The sequence below is a fragment of the Lithobates pipiens genome, unplaced genomic scaffold (assembly GCF_037356315.1).
Source record: "Lithobates pipiens isolate NorthernLeopardFrog02 unplaced genomic scaffold, aLitPip1_a1.2 Scaffold_1, whole genome shotgun sequence".
NCBI lineage: Eukaryota > Metazoa > Chordata > Amphibia > Anura > Ranidae > Lithobates > Lithobates pipiens.
In genome coordinates, this window is record NW_027507685.1 from 153649352 (window position 1) to 153665263 (window position 15912).

A 15912-nucleotide genomic window follows, 5' to 3' on the forward strand; every position below is an offset into this window, starting at 1 on the left:
CAGTCCATAAACAGTTTATGAAACAGAGATAACTGGGGGAGAACAAGTTTGAACACGTTCTCCCGCTGATGATCTCCACACACTGACTGACATGGAAACAGCCAGTTTATGAAGCTGCAATCTCAGCGCTTCACTGGTGATCTGCGTCAGAATTCACCCTCCCCAATTCACCAGCTCAGAGGTGGAGAATCGGGGAGTGAAGAGGGAATCGGTGGGGGTTTGAGGGGGAAGGAGGAGGATTTTTTAATTCTTTCTACCTCGTTCAGACCCCCCAAGATAGTAACCATGTCCCCCTGACATATTTATGTGTATACGTGTGTAGGTATATATATATATATATATAAAATGTGTGTTTATATATATATATGTATATGTGTGTGTGTGTGTGTGTGTGTGTATATGTGTGTGTATATATATATATATATATAAAAATAATGTAGGGGGACTTTTTATTTTATTAGCATTATCCATGTCGTCTGTCCGTGTATTGAGAAGTTATAATTTATCACTGCTTAATAAAATGACATCTCAGTGTTTCGGTGAATTTCTGGTACTGTAATCTCGTAAAGTCTCACGAGACTCCTGTATGTGATCACCGCAATTACTAGTAAAAAAATAAAAAATAAATGCCATAAATCTATCCCCTATTTTGTAGACAACTTTTACGCAAACCAATCAACATACGCTTATTGCGATTTTTATTTTTTTACCAGAAATATGTAGAAGAATACATATTGGCCTAAACTGATGAACACATCTGTTTTTTTTTTTTTTTTTTATTGGGTATGTATTATAGCAAAAAGTAAAAAAAAATATATTTTTTTCAAAATTGTCTTTTTTTGTTTATAGAGCAAAAAACAAATGCAGAGGTGATCAAATACCACCAAAAGAAAGCTCTATTTGTGGGGGGGGGGGGGGGGGGGGAAGGGCATACAGTTTTTTGGGTACAGAGTCGTGTGACCACACAAATGTCAAATAAAATACTGCAGTCCCGTATCGCAAAAAATGGCCTGGTCATTAAGGGGGTAAATCCTTCTGGGTCTGAAGTGGTTAGGGAACACTACTCTTTGGGAGGTGTATGCCTGGGGGACCCTTGGAGTGGTCTTTTTCTGATTTAAGCTCATGTCCCCACAAAACACACAAACTCTGGGAATCTAGGCCCGGGATCCATTTTTAGGACCTAGATGCCCCATTACCAACAATGACTGCTTCAAACTGAGACTCATAGCAGATGTTAATATCATCAGCTCAAGCCACCTGTCTAGAGTGGTGAGCTTGAAGCCGAATAGTCTGGATGGACACTGAGTTATCCAGGTGGCTTGTTGCAGCTAAATGTGTATCGTTTATGTTGGCTGTTCTTTAGTTATGTTAATTATATTCCTATATACAGTTGCCTTTGCATACCATAATGTGACCAGCCTCACCAGTTCTAATACAAGCTATTGTTGGCTCTTGTAATGCTATGCAATATTCAGCTATAATATCTGGTTCCTAAGTCTAGACTGGAGGAAGCGGTATACTGACGGAAGTATTCTCCCACTCTACAAGACTTTGGTCCGGCCGCACGTGGAGTGTGTTGTCCAGCTCTGAGTACCAGTCCTCAGGAAGGATGTACTGGAAATGGAGCAAGTACAAAGAAGGGCAACTAAGCTAATAAAGGGTCTGGAGGATATTAGCTATGAGGAAAGGTTGCAAGCACTGAACTTATTCTCTCTGGAGAAGAGACGCATGAGAGGGGATATGATTTCCATTTATAAATACCTTACTCGTGACCCCACAATAGGGATAAAACTTTTTTAATGGAAGGGAGTTTAACAAGACACGTGCCCACTCATTAAAATTAGAAGAAAAGAGGTTTAACCTTAAACTACATAGAGGGTTCTTTACTGTAAGAGTGGCAAGGATGTGGAATTTCCTTCCACAGGGGGTGGTATCAGCAGGGAGCATCAATAGTTTCATTAAAAAAAACTATTAGATAAGCACCTGAACGACTGCAACATACAGGGATATTCAATGTAACACTGACATATAATCACACACATGGGTTGGAATTGATGGACTTGTATCTTTTTTCAACCTCACCTACTATGTATCTATGTAACTAAGTTGGATGCTGGATGGTTCCGTCACAATTTTTTTAGTTTTTGCCGTCTGCCAATTGCACTCTGGTGTTGTCGCTATGTCACACAGGCTGTTGACTACATAGAGCCAGTCAAACATATATTATGGAGGTGTGATTCACTTTTCTACCCATAAGAAACACCAAACTGAGGAATGCCATGCAGAATCACTGAAGCCCATGCATGTAGACAGTAAGTGGCTGCAAAGATCTAAAAAACCTAGCAGGCTGTACCTAGTACAGGCTGCCTGCAGAAAACTACAGGAGGGAGCAAGACATGACCAGTTACCCTGCACAAGAAGAGAGAGCAGCAGTGACCTGACCTTTCTTTATTAAAGAAAGCTCCGGCACACCTGTATTTTTTTCCAATTTTCAATTGGCCTTTGGACGTGCTTTGAACAAATGGTGAGGTTGGAGGGTTGTGTAGCGAGGCAGAGGGGTGGTGGGTAGGATCTGCTTTGAGCAGGTTACAGAATGGGTGGGATGGTTGTGCTGTGAACTGGGAGGGGGAGTTAGGTGAGAAGGACGAGTTGTGATGGAGGGGACGAAGTAGGTGGGACGCGCTAAAAAGAGAGGTGAGGTTAGCGGGAGGGATTTGTTGAGACTTGGGGCACAGGGTGGGTAAATGGGATGATCAGTGACCCCCCATCAGCCTTTCTTCACCAGCTCTGTATCCACCTGTAGACAAGGGCAGTCTGCTCTCTGCGCTCAACTGCAGAGGCTTTCCAAAGGGAGAGGAACTTAGCTCCTCCTTGGTTTCCTGGGTCACAAGAGGGAAGCTATACTAGTGGATGCTGGGACCGCTTGTGACTCTGGCAGCCATCTTGGGTCAGCAGAGTCTATTTAAGTCCCTGGCTCCGGGGCTTGGAGCACATTTCGTGTATGTATAGAGTAGGGAAAGGTTACCCATCTGGTTGGCAAAGTGCTTTGCGTCAGGGAGAGGTTCCAGGGGAGTAAGGAAAGTGCAGGGACATGCCATCTTATCTGGAAGCCTTCCCACTTAGGTATGGACCAGCCAAAGCCCTCAAAAAGTGGGCTGCTAGTTGGATAGCCCAAGGTTAGACTGAGAAAGTTGGCTAGTTAGTGTTTAGCTTTCTTTTTTGTAATATAAGTGCCATGGGTGCACTCTATTAAAAGTTTATACAAGTAATCAAACATTTTTAAGACATCAGTTTATAACTTTTAAAATACAAAATGCAATCAAAAACAAAATATGGTTTTGATAATAAATGACGTTTTATAGCCTATGTAATTTACAATAAGGAAACAATATCCAGTATTCAAATCCCTGTAAAATGTAAATGTAAAATAACTACTGTAACCATACAAGAACAAATTGTTAAAATGAATAAAATGATCATATCACTCAAATTTATCAGCTTCTTGCAGTAAAAAAAAAAAAAATCTGGGTTAAGCCCTTCTTATGTTAATTTTGAGCACATGTGCACGCCAAACCCAAACCGGCATTTATGCGATGAGAGAGACAATCTGGGGTGATATATGGTGACACAACGCTGCAAGTAAGCAGATCACATGACCAGTATAGCCCAGATATCCCACACTTTTCTGTTACAGACCCTTTATACTCCCTTCCCCCTTTTACCTTGAATGAAAGACCACAGCGTTCTTATGGAGTATAATGGCCATAACAGCCTTTATTAAACAATCTGAAGTAAAAACTCCAAATAACCTTAAATATAAACAACATATATGAACCACAGAGAAACAACATGTTTCAACCCCAATTTATTGGTCAGTGATGGAGCAAGCTCCTTTTTCCACCGTATATATCACCAGTACACTGCGGGACCTTTTACCAAACATCATAGGCCTCCAGCTGTACCGCTTGGAGACAACCCCCTTTCCCGCAGTGCAACCAAACCAGTATTCATCAACCTTTTGATGCAATACATCGGAGGGGCCATACTACCGATGAGCCCCCCACCCCTTACCAAATCTGTTACTGCTACCGCCACTGACCAAAAAACAAACACCGCCACAGCCTGAAAGGATAAAACCTCAACCTTCAGGGCCCCTCCACACCCGCAGGGCCGCCTGAATCCCTTCCTGAAGTCCCATGGCCCAAAGGTCAATGCCCAAATTCCGTGAGGTGAACCCCATCCTTCCTTAAATAGAGACCAACGTTCGTCTCTAATTCTCTATGGTGAATAACCATGCCCCCTTCCCATGCCAAAAACCTCCCCACCACCTTGTTAACCCTTATCCTCGCTTTGTTAAGCCTGTCCACGGACCGGGCCATGCGCCATGCCGTCCTCGCCACCATGTCTGACCACAGCAGCAATATATTCGGGAACACTGAACGCAAGTAGACCAGATCCGACTTGGCCCTTCTTATATCTAGCACCACCAAGTATCTGGCCACCTAGTGGTAGTAGAGACAAATGTAACAAGGCCAAACTTAGGTAGGAATCAATAGATCTCTAACGATCAACCAGGATATCTACTCCTGGCAAGTAAATTTGTGAGGAGCATGCCTGCCTAAACTCCAGGGCGCAACCTCTGTATTTCAATGTAGCTGGCGTAATTGTAATTACAAAATTAAACAATTAAATTAACAGTGGGAGTAGTTCATTTTTATCGTCAGAAAAACAGTCTGATGAAAAACTGCTGTACAAATATTTGATTAATAAGTGCTCTTATGTTAGTAATTAAAGTACTACAGAGGTAAAAAAAATAAAAATATCTGCACAAGATGATGCATAGTATTTCAAGGCCAGCTCACACATGTGCTTTGCAGTAGAAAGTGGTAACACACTGTATAGGTGTTGGTGCTCTGTGTTATTCATTTTTAATGGCACCCAACACACCTCCACAAGGAACCTGTACTGCAACACACTGCATAGCGCCACCACAGTACACAAGCATGCAGTGCATTCTTTTTATGTGGCTGTTACAGTGCAGGGCATTGTAACATAGTTAATCTGGTTTAAAAAAAAGACACAAGTCCATCCAGTTGAACCAACAGAAAAAAAAACACAGAAAACCGCCATTACATATACACTATCCAATACCCAGAAATAATGTAGAGGAATGTCAAAAAAAAATAAAGTATGATCCAATTTCCTGCAGCAGAGGGAAAAAATAATTCCTGATCCCATAAGAGGCAATCGAATATTCCCTGGATCAACTTTACCTATAAATATTAGTATCCAGTAATATGTACATTTAGATAAGAATCCTGGCCTTTTTTTAAAAACAATCTAGTGAGTGGCAAGAACCAGCTCTTGAGGGAGTCTATTTCACATTTTCACAGCTCTTACTCTGAAGAAACCTTTCCATATTTGGTAAGATGTTAAATCTCTTTTCCTTTAGACGTAAAGAGTGGCCCCTTGTCTTCTGTGAATGGGCACCAATTCTCTGGTAGGCGATATCGAAGATCTTTGTTGCCCTCAATAGAGCCCTTCTGGCTGAGGGATCATTTGCATTTTCATGGGTATGTTGGACTCCTAACACTATAGGAGTAACGTAGGGGGTCTGTGAATGCTGCTTTAAAGTATATCTAAAGCTATTTTTTTCCTTTTGTTGTGATTTGGGTAAGGAAGCATATGGAGTTTATATAGTGGGAAATCATAATGGACATTTACAAGGTTTTGCCCTCATATAAGAGACTTCTGCTATTTTAAGCCTCTATTTACTAGCATGCATATAGACATGTACATCTCTTTTTTCCAGTTGTGATATACAGTAACCCATCCTCTACATTAGTGGTAACCAAACTGAGGCTCACAGGCCAGATTCAGCCTTTTGCTTGCCTTTATTCGGCCATTGGGGTGCTATTTCTCCCACTGATATGAGGCACTCCCCCTCCCCCCACTGTCACCAACAATGGTGCACCATTCTGACCACTGACACTAATCATGGGGCACTATTCTTTCCACTGCCAGCTCTGATAGGGCACTATTCCTCCAACTGACATCACTGATGGTGCATTATGTCTACTACCGACAACTATGAAGGGGCACTTTTCATCCCACTGATAACAAAAATTGGCACCATTCCTAGCACTAATACCAATGATGGGGCAGTAACCTTCCTCCTACTGACCACAATGACAATGCTCTCAATGACAACTAAGCTTGAGGCATTATTTAATCCCACACATCAAAACTTTCCATCCTATCTGGCTATTGTCCATAGACAATGAGTGTTTTTAATTTAAAAGAAAACTGAAAAAAAAACTGTTAACTGTCCGCTGTCTGTGTGAAATGTGTGTATTGTATTGGCTATGTAGTGTTTCTAGCTTCTAGCCCTCTGCTGCTGGTCACATGTTTAAAAAAAAAAAATGCCTTTGGAATACAAAGTAAAAATAAATAATATCAATAAACTGTTGTAAATTGTCATTCAAATATATATTTGAGATGAAATATTTATTATTTTGTGAAAACAACATGGGGTGGGCGGATGTCTGCCACTCACAGGCTGTGTCACGCCTCTCCAGCCTACAATAAGAGGGAGGTGAAGCCACCATTAATCTACATGTAATTTCCCACCCCCATAGTGTTTAGTGGACGTACAGGAACAGGGAGGGAATAGGCTTTCAGTTACCACTGTGTATATGCGCAAATGTGTGACTCTATAGTCAAATGGGCTGCTCGGATGTGATAGGGAGGAAATACTCAGCATAGAAACTCACTGAAAACTGAGCATGTGCAGAGCTGCCAACACAACTGAAAAATCTCTAGCTGAATTGGGGAAATGAACAGCAGGTGGAGATAGAGAGCAGTAAGATTAACCAGGTTTTTTTTGCGGAATACAGAAAACAAATCTCATAGTGACCGAATATAACAGCATGTAATACACCATTTATTGTTAGTTTTATTGATGTGGGTTTAAAGTGGTTGTAAACCCTTACAGACTACTTTTCACTACAGATAAGTCTATAATAAGGCTTACATCATCGCGGCTCTGGCCAATCACAGTGCCGGAGCCCACGATAAATAAAATCCAGGAGACATGTCGCTGGGCAGAGCAGTGTGCCGGGACCACTGTGGGGGCTTAGATCTAAGGTGAGTATTTCATAACGAGCTTGGGTTTTTTTTTTTCGTGGGTTTACAGCCACTTTAAGTGACATGTTTACCACTTGCCAAAAAATCAGTACTGGGGTGATGCCTGCAGCTGCAGTTTTTTTTTTAGAGCTGATGGTTGGCTATCTTGTAATAACAAATGATGCGGCTAAGTAGCCACTCGGCTGTTCTTACAAGCAGCATGAGGGGATGTCCCCCCACCTCCCGCCACCTCATACAGCTCTCCTGGGCTCTCCCATTCTACTGGGAGACCCAAGCTACCAGCTGGCACGTCCGTGGGGCCCCAGGTTGACCCAGACAAATAAAAGTAGCAGTGGGGCAAGGGAGTCAAGCTTAGCAGGCATAGGCAGTCCGGCAGGCAGGGCCACCATCAAGGGGGTACAGAGCCCATACACTAGTAAGGGCCAAAGCATCTAGAAGGTTTGGCTGTCTGGTGGAGATGGGAGAAGGCAGGGGCAGGTGCAGGTGAGCTCCGTGGCTGCGCTGGCTTTTGAAATGTGTGTGAGTTTTTATTGAGCTGACATCGGCTCTTTGCTGCCCCTTCTGGAAAATTCCTGCATGTGCACCCCTTGTGTGCCCTGCACAAGAGCTGGGAGTGGGACAATGAACATCACCCAACAAGTACTACAATTAAGGGGGGGCGGTTGTGTGTGTGTGTGTGTGTGTGTACATGTGTGCGTGCGTACATGTGTGCGTGTGTACATGTGTGTGAGTGGGGCTGAGAGCCTACAGGTGTCAGGGGGGCTGCGAGCATACAGGTGTGAGGGGAGCTGAGAGCGTACAGGTGTGAGGGGGGCCAAGAGGTATGAGTGGGGCTAAGAGCGTACAGGTGTGAGGGGGCTGAGAGCATACAGGTGTGAGGGGGGCTGAGAGCATACAGGTGTGAGGGGGGCTGAGAGCGTACAGGTGTGAGGGGGGCTGAGGGCATACAGGTGTGAGGGGGCTCAGAGCGTACAGGTGTGAGGGGGGCTGAGAGCGTACTGGTGTGAGGGGGGCTGAGAGCATACAGGTGTGAGGGGGCTGAGAGCGTACAAGTGTGAGGGGGGCTGAGAGCGTACAGGTGTGAGGGGGGCTGAGAGCATACAGGTGTGAGGGGGGCTGAGAGCATACAGGTGTGAGGGGGGCTGAGAGCGTACAGGTGTGAGGGGGGCTGAGAGCGTACAGGTGTGAGGGGGGCTGAGAGCATACAGGTGTGAGGGGGGCTGAGAGCATACAGGTGTGAGGGGGGCTGAGAGCATACAGGTGTAAGGGGGGGCTGAGAGCATACAGGTGTGAGGGGGGCTGAGAGCGTACAGGTGTGAGGGGGGCTGAGAGCGTACAGGTGTGAGGGGGGCTGAGAGCGTACAGGTGTGAGGGGGGCTGAGAGCGTACAGGTGTGAGGGGGGCTGAGAGCGTACAGGTGTGAGGGGGGCTGAGAGCATACAGGTGTGAGGGGGCTGAGAGCGTAAAGGTGTGAGGGGGCTGAGAGCGTAAAGGTGTGAGGGGGCTGAGAGCGTAAAGGTGTGAGGGGGCTGAGAGCGTAAAGGTGTGAGGGGGCTGAGAGCGTAAAGGTGTGAGGGGGCTGAGAGCGTAAAGGTGTGAGGGGGCTGAGAGCGTAAAGGTGTGAGGGTGCTCAGAGCGTACAGGTGTGAGGGTGCTCAGAGCGTACAGGTGTGAGGGTGCTCAGAGCGTACAGTTGTGAGGGGGCTCAGAGCGTACAGGTGTGAGGGGGCTGAGAGCGAGCGTAAAGGTGTGAGGGGGCTGAGAGCGTAAAGGTGTGAGGGGGCTGAGAGCGTAAAGGTGTGAGGGTGCTCAGAGCGTACAGGTGTGAGGGTGCTCAGAGCGTACAGGTGTGAGGGTGCTCAGAGCGTACAGGTGTGAGGGTGCTCAGAGCGTACAGTTGTGAGGGGGCTCAGAGCGTACAGGTGTGAGGGGGCTGAGAGCGAGCGTACAGGTGTGAGGGGGGCTGAGAGCACACAGGTGTGAGGGGGGCTGAGAGCATACAGGTGTGAGGGGGGCTGAGAGCATACAGGTGTGAGGGGGGCTGAGAGCATACAGGTGTGAGGGGGGCTGAGAGCGTACAGGTGTGAGGGGGGCTGAGAGCGTACAGGTGTGAGGGGGGCTGAGAGCGTACAGGTGTGAGGGGGCTGAGAGCATACAGGTGTGAGGGGGGCTGAGAGCGTACAGGTGTGAGGGGGGCTGAGGGCATACAGGTGTGAGGGGGGCTGAGAGCGTACAGGTGTGAGGGGGGCTGAGAGCGTACAGGTGTGAGGGGGGCTGAGAGCGTACTGGTGTGAGGGGGGCTGAGAGCGTACAGGTGTGAGGGGGCTGAGAGCGTAAAGGTGTGAGGGTGCTCAGAGCGTACAGGTGTGAGGGTGCTCAGAGCGTACAGGTGTGAGGGTGCTCAGAGCGTACAGGTGTGAGGGTGCTCAGAGCGTACAGTTGTGAGGGGGCTCAGAGCGTACAGGTGTGAGGGGGCTGAGAGCGAGCGTACAGGTGTGAGGGGGGCTGAGAGCATACAGGTGTGAGGGGGGCTGAGAGCATACAGGTGTGAGGGGGGCTGAGAGCATACAGGTGTGAGGGGGGCTGAGAGCGTACAGGTGTGAGGGGGGCTGAGGGCATACAGGTGTGAGGGGGCTCAGAGCGTACAGGTGTGAGGGGGGCTGAGAGCGTACTGGTGTGAGGGGGGCTGAGGGCATACAGGTGTGAGGGGGCTGAGAGCGTACAGGTGTGAGGGGGGCTGAGAGCGTACAGGTGTGAGGGGGGCTGAGAGCGTACAGGTGAGAGGGGGGCTGAGAGCATACAGGTGAGAGGGGGGCTGAGAGCATACAGGTGTGAGGGGGGCTGAGAGCATACAGGTGTGAGGGGGGCTGAGAGCGTACAGGTGTGAGGGGGGCTGAGAGCGTACAGGTGTGAGGGGGGCTGAGAGCGTACAGGTGTGAGGGGGGCTGAGAGCGTACAGGTGTGAGGGGGGCTGAGAGCGTACAGGTGTGAGGGGGGCTGAGAGCATACAGGTGTGAGGGGGCTGAGAGCGTAAAGGTGTGAGGGGGCTGAGAGCGTAAAGGTGTGAGGGGGCTGAGAGCGTAAAGGTGTGAGGGGGCTGAGAGCGTAAAGGTGTGAGGGGGCTGAGAGCGTAAAGGTGTGAGGGGGCTGAGAGCGTAAAGGTGTGAGGGGGCTGAGAGCGTAAAGGTGTGAGGGTGCTCAGAGCGTACAGGCGTGAGGGTGCTCAGAGCGTACAGGTGTGAGGGTGCTCAGAGCGTACAGTTGTGAGGGGGCTCAGAGCGTACAGGTGTGAGGGGGCTGAGAGCGAGCGTACAGGTGTGAGGGGGGCTGAGAGCATACAGGTGTGAGGGGGGCTGAGAGCATACAGGTGTGAGGGGGGCTGAGAGCATACAGGTGTGAGGGGGGCTGAGAGCGTACAGGTGTGAGGGGGGCTGAGAGCGTACAGGTGTGAGGGGGGCTGAGAGCGTACAGGTGTGAGGGGGGCTGAGAGCGTACAGGTGTGAGGGGGCTGAGAGCATACAGGTGTGAGGGGGGCTGAGAGCGTACAGGTGTGAGGGGGGCTGAGGGCATACAGGTGTGAGGGGGGCTGAGAGCGTACAGGTGTGAGGGGGCTCAGAGCGTACAGGTGTGAGGGGGGCTGAGAGCGTACTGGTGTGAGGGGGGCTGAGAGCGTACAGGTGTGAGGGGGGCTGAGAGCGTACAGGTGTGAGGGGGCTGAGAGCATACAGGTGTGAGGGGGGCTGAGAGCATACAGGTGTGAGGGGGGCTGAGAGCATACAGGTGTGAGGGGGCTGAGAGCATACAGGTGTGAGGGGGCTGAGAGCGTAAAGGTGTGAGGGGGCTGCGAGCATACAGGTGTGAGGGGAGCTGAGAGCGTACAGGTGTGAGGGGGGCCAAGAGGTATGAGTGGGGCTAAGAGCGTACAGGTGTGAGGGGGCTGAGAGCATACAGGTGTGAGGGGGGCTGAGAGCGTACAGGTGTGAGGGGGGCTGAGGGCATACAGGTGTGAGGGGGCTCAGAGCGTACAGGTGTGAGGGGGGCTGAGAGCGTACAGGTGTGAGGGTGCTCAGAGCGTACAGGTGTGAGGGTGCTCAGAGCGTACAGTTGTGAGGGGGCTCAGAGCGTACAGGTGTGAGGGGGCTGAGAGCGAGCGTACAGGTGTGAGGGGGGCTGAGAGCATACAGGTGTGAGGGGGGCTGAGAGCATACAGGTGTGAGGGGGGCTGAGAGCATACAGGTGTGAGGGGGGCTGAGAGCATACAGGTGTGAGGGGGCTGAGAGCATACAGGTGTGAGGGGGCTGAGAGTGTAAAGGTGTGAGGGGGCTGAGAGCGTAAAGGTGTGAGGGGGCTGAGAGCGTAAAGGTGTGAGGGGGCTCAGAGCGTACAGGTGTGAGGGGGCTCAGAGCGTACAGGTGTGAGGGGGCTCAGAGCGCACAGTTGTTAGGGGGCTCAGAGCATGCAGTTGTGAGGGGGCTGAGAGCGTACAGGTGTGAGGGGGCTCAGACAAAGGCACAGGAAATTTGGTAAAAATTGTGGGCAAGATGAATGCAGTGTGTCAAAAAATACTGTAGGAACATTTGCATTCATCAGCCAGGGAGCTGTGCATGGGACATACTTGGACATTCCAACATGACAATGATCCAAAACCCAAGCAAAGTCATTGGCTACAGTAGAATAAAGAGAAGGTTCTGGAGTGGCCATCTCAGTCTCCTGACCTCAATATCATTAAGCCACTCTAGCGAGATCATAACCGTGCAGTTCATGCAAGACAGCCGCAGAATTTACAGGAACTGGAGGCTTTTTGCCAAGAGGAATGGGCAGCTTTACCATCTGAGAAAATCAAGAGCCTCATCCACAAATACCACAAAAGACTTCAAGCTGTCATTGATGTTAAAGGGAGCAATACACAGTATTAAAGCGATTGTATACCCGCTGACTTTTTTTAGTTATTTATTTATTTATTTTACACAACTGCAAGGAAAAAGGCATAATGAGCTAGTATGCACTGCGTACTAGCTCATTATGAAATACCTTAGAACGAGGCCCCAACATCTCCCCCGTTACAAGCCGAGGGAGCTGACATGTTCCCTCGGTGTGTCTTCCGGGTATCGCGGCTCCGACGCTGTCAGTGGCCAGAGCCGCGATGTCGTCACTCCCGCGCATCCGTCTGCCGGGCTTTCAGCCGAGAATCCCCTGTGCGCATGTGCCACTGCAGTCAGTGGCTCATTGCCAGGGGAATATCTCGTAAACCATACAGGTTTAATAGATATTTTTTTTCACCTACAGCTAAGCATTATTATAGGCTTACCTGTAGGTAAAAGTTCAAATTTTGACTATACAACCACTTTAAGAACTGGGGTATGTAAACTTTTGATCAGGGTCATTTGGGTAGTTTCTGTTGCCATTATGATTTAAAAAGAGTAAACACAGTTGAATGATAATAAATGGCTTCAACCAACACTAACCATGAGTGAAAGAATTTTTTGTGTTATCATTCATATTCTATGAAAAATGGCCAAGAAATCATAAACTCTGCCAGGGTATGTAAACGTATGAGCACAACTGTATATAATGTTTGGGGGTTCAAAGTCATTTTCTAGCAAAAAATACTGTATATTTTAATTTGTAGGCAACCACTTAACAAGTCGTTAAATAAAACTTAATTTATGATGGCCATATACTAGCTAATTGCTGAACGAACATGAAAATTCTTAGTACATTCAATGACTTGATGAGTGCCATTCAGTTCTTCAATTTTTTTTTGCTTTTAACATTTGATTTGGGAGCGTATGCTTGCCACCAAGGGTTTCTCCACCAAGTACTAAGTCATGCTTTGCTTGGGGGTCAAATACTTATTTTACTCCCTGAACTAGAATTCAATTTAAAGCATTTGTATCATGTGTTTTTTTTTTATGGATTTTTGGTTGATATTCTGCCTCTATCATTTAAAGTACACCTATGATAAAAATGATAGATCCTTCATTTCTTTGTAAGAGGGCAAACGTACAAAATCTGCAGGGGATCAAATGATTATTTTTCCCATTGTATATATATTTACACACACAGACACAGACATACACACATTAATATTATATATATATATATATATATATATATATATATATATATATATATATATATATATATAATCTATTTTTTTTAATCTATGTAAATTCGATTTTATATATATATATATATATATATATATATATATATATATATATATATCGCACATACATACACACACACAAATTATTACCAGCCAGGGTCTGTCTGAATGAAAACAATTGACCCCCTGCAGTCTGTAGTGAAATGATAAAAAAAAAAAAAAAAGATTTGATGCACGAGTAACCAAAGACCATGTGATTTAAAAATTAGCTATTTTCAGCTAGAAATAAAAATGAAATGCACTATTGCTTGCATGATTTAAAGGAAGTCATGCGAGGAAACACACATTCCATAGGAAATATCTACTTTTTACATAAAATAAGAAAGGCGACTATAGCCATAGAGTGGATTCATGACAGGCACTAGGACCCAGCTGTCATACAGCCAGGCTGCCAGTGCTTGCATGTAGCAGCTGCAGACTTTTACACTCAGAGCTCTGCAGAGGGGAGAGACCCTTACAGAGAAGGAGGGAGACCCTCACATCAAGGCATAGGAGATCAGACACCTAAACACAAGAGATCTGTATTGTGAAAGCCAACAGGCAAAGGACAAAGAAAGAGCCGGACCCCTGGAATAGAAGGAGACCACCAATTCTGGATTACAGTGGGAGGCCTGTAGAGAAGAGAGGACCACAAGCTGAACCTTGCAGAAAAGGGGAATTTTTGTTTTGGTTGGGGTCAAAGGCAACGTGACCGTAGATGTACAAAGTGGTAGACGATCCAAATGCATTGGAAGGCATGAGAACTAAGAGACCTTCAGAATAAAAAGGTGGAGGGTCTCCAGGGCTGCGAACACATAGACATCCCCCCAGATCTCAGCTCGGAGGGTTTCATCTGAGAAAGGACCATCTGAACAGGAGGGCAATACCGTGACAGCTTTCAAGAAAGACAGTGGTGACATCACAGATCAGGCCCGGCAGTGACCCCGATCCATAGGGACCATCAGAGGTGACAGCCTTGATCTGTCTATAGCGGTCTATGGCTCCGGTGAGTGTAGGGGGAGGGTAAGGCAGCAGCTGATGTTATTAATGGGAAATACAGATAATGTTCATTACACAAGAGTCAGATGCTAAATTGATTGGTCACCAAGGACTGAACCATTGTTTGCTGGATTTTTAATGTTCTTTTTTGGTTTTAACATATTATTGGGTTTGTTGGCTTCTGACTTTCTGCCAGTTGCAACAGCCTACATTATGGCTGAAGGCCCAGCCTGATACCTGCAAGCGGTATATCTAAATTAGGTATTGCTTATGGTAGGAGTTAATGTCTCACTAACAATACCAAGCCAGACGATCGATCGGGGGTTGTTCCATTTTCAATAAGGAAAAGGGAACAACGACTTCATAAGTTCGCTGTTTGCCAAGTCTGGTTCCCTGTGTCCCGGCAACGCTTGATAAAGATGGGTATACATGGATCTCAAGCTGTCAATCCTGTCAAGCTATTTGTCCATGTATGGCAGTTTTAGGTTGCGCATGATCAGACACATCTCACCGCCAGGACCTGACAACTTTTCAGCACAATTTTCTGATGCCCAGAAATAGTGATATGGCAACCCCCTCAATGCCCAACTTGCGCAGTCGATACGTTATTTGGTATCATCGTGGGCAAAAATTTAGCTGCCATGTATCGCCAACCTTTACCGATCAATATGTGCTACTTGAAGTAACGATCAGATTTCAGTTTACTGTAGCGAGATCAGTAAAAGATGGATTCCAAATACTGGTAGCTGTTGGTTATTGCGCAATGATCTTCTATCACGTCAAAAGAAGCCAAATAACGAGTGACTGTTGTCTGTGTTTGCATTTTTCCTTGCTAACTACTTATGATGGTAAAATTTAAAGGAAGCTTAAACTAAGGAAAATAGAGAGGTTGCCATTGCAGACCTCATTCTGAAAATGCTAGCTGCCTGGCTTACTCTGGCTTTGCAATTTTGAGACATTGACCTTGCACAAGCATATAAAACAGTATGAGTGAAATACTCAAACACAAGAAAATCCCAAGGTCTCCACCATTCAAAAAAAAAAAAAAACACATAATGTAAATTTTTTTATTGAAGACCTAGAAAGACTATACATGTGGGAGCATAAGTATACAGCAGTGCACATGTATAGACTAAAATCAATAAATCCATTATTTACAGCCACTATTGTAAGTTCAAGAGAGTGCCTCCTGTGAATCTGAGAAGACTGGCATCAGTAGTGGAGATAACTACATGCATATTGTGGGTGACCCAGCTTCCAGTTCCTCATGCCACTCCTGACAAAGTGGTGGGTGGCCATGATACCTATGGAGTTTGCCCTACTACTCCTCAGATTGCCGGGGGCACCCTCCAGTACTTTTCGGTTTATCCAGACTTTCGGGAGGGATGGGGTGCTCTTCAGGCTTCTTTACATCTTCTTGCTTTGTACCTTCTCCATCACACTTCATATAGTTTCTAGTTCACCATGGGAGTTGTTTGGTTATTTTTCATTCATTATGCAAATACATCACTTTGCTTCACTGTTCTATAGGGGCCAGATATTATCTTAGGTTCATTTCAGAATGTTTTAAGGACTCTATTTTCACCTCTATGACTGTCATTTCTAAATCTCATTGGACT

The 15912-nt window shown here is 46.6% G+C and overlaps 1 protein-coding gene across 4 annotated transcripts in view; it reads left to right on the forward strand.

The window, feature by feature from the left end:
• Nucleotides 1-15912, forward strand: part of ST6GALNAC6 (ST6 N-acetylgalactosaminide alpha-2,6-sialyltransferase 6) — a 142195-nt gene that overhangs the window by 27750 nt on the left and 98533 nt on the right. For 3 of the 4 annotated variants that reach the window (XM_077478707.1, XM_077478706.1, XM_077478709.1), the window contains exon 1: nucleotides 13712-14300. The exons of the other annotated variant lie outside the window; for it this stretch is intronic. Coding sequence is in view for 1 of the 3 variants with exons in the window: in XM_077478709.1 (XP_077334835.1) it covers nucleotides 14292-14300 (9 nt within the window). In the remaining 2 variants the exon portion in view is untranslated. Of the gene's footprint in view, nucleotides 1-13711; nucleotides 14301-15912 lie in introns of those variants that run through there. 4 annotated transcript variants of the gene reach the window in all.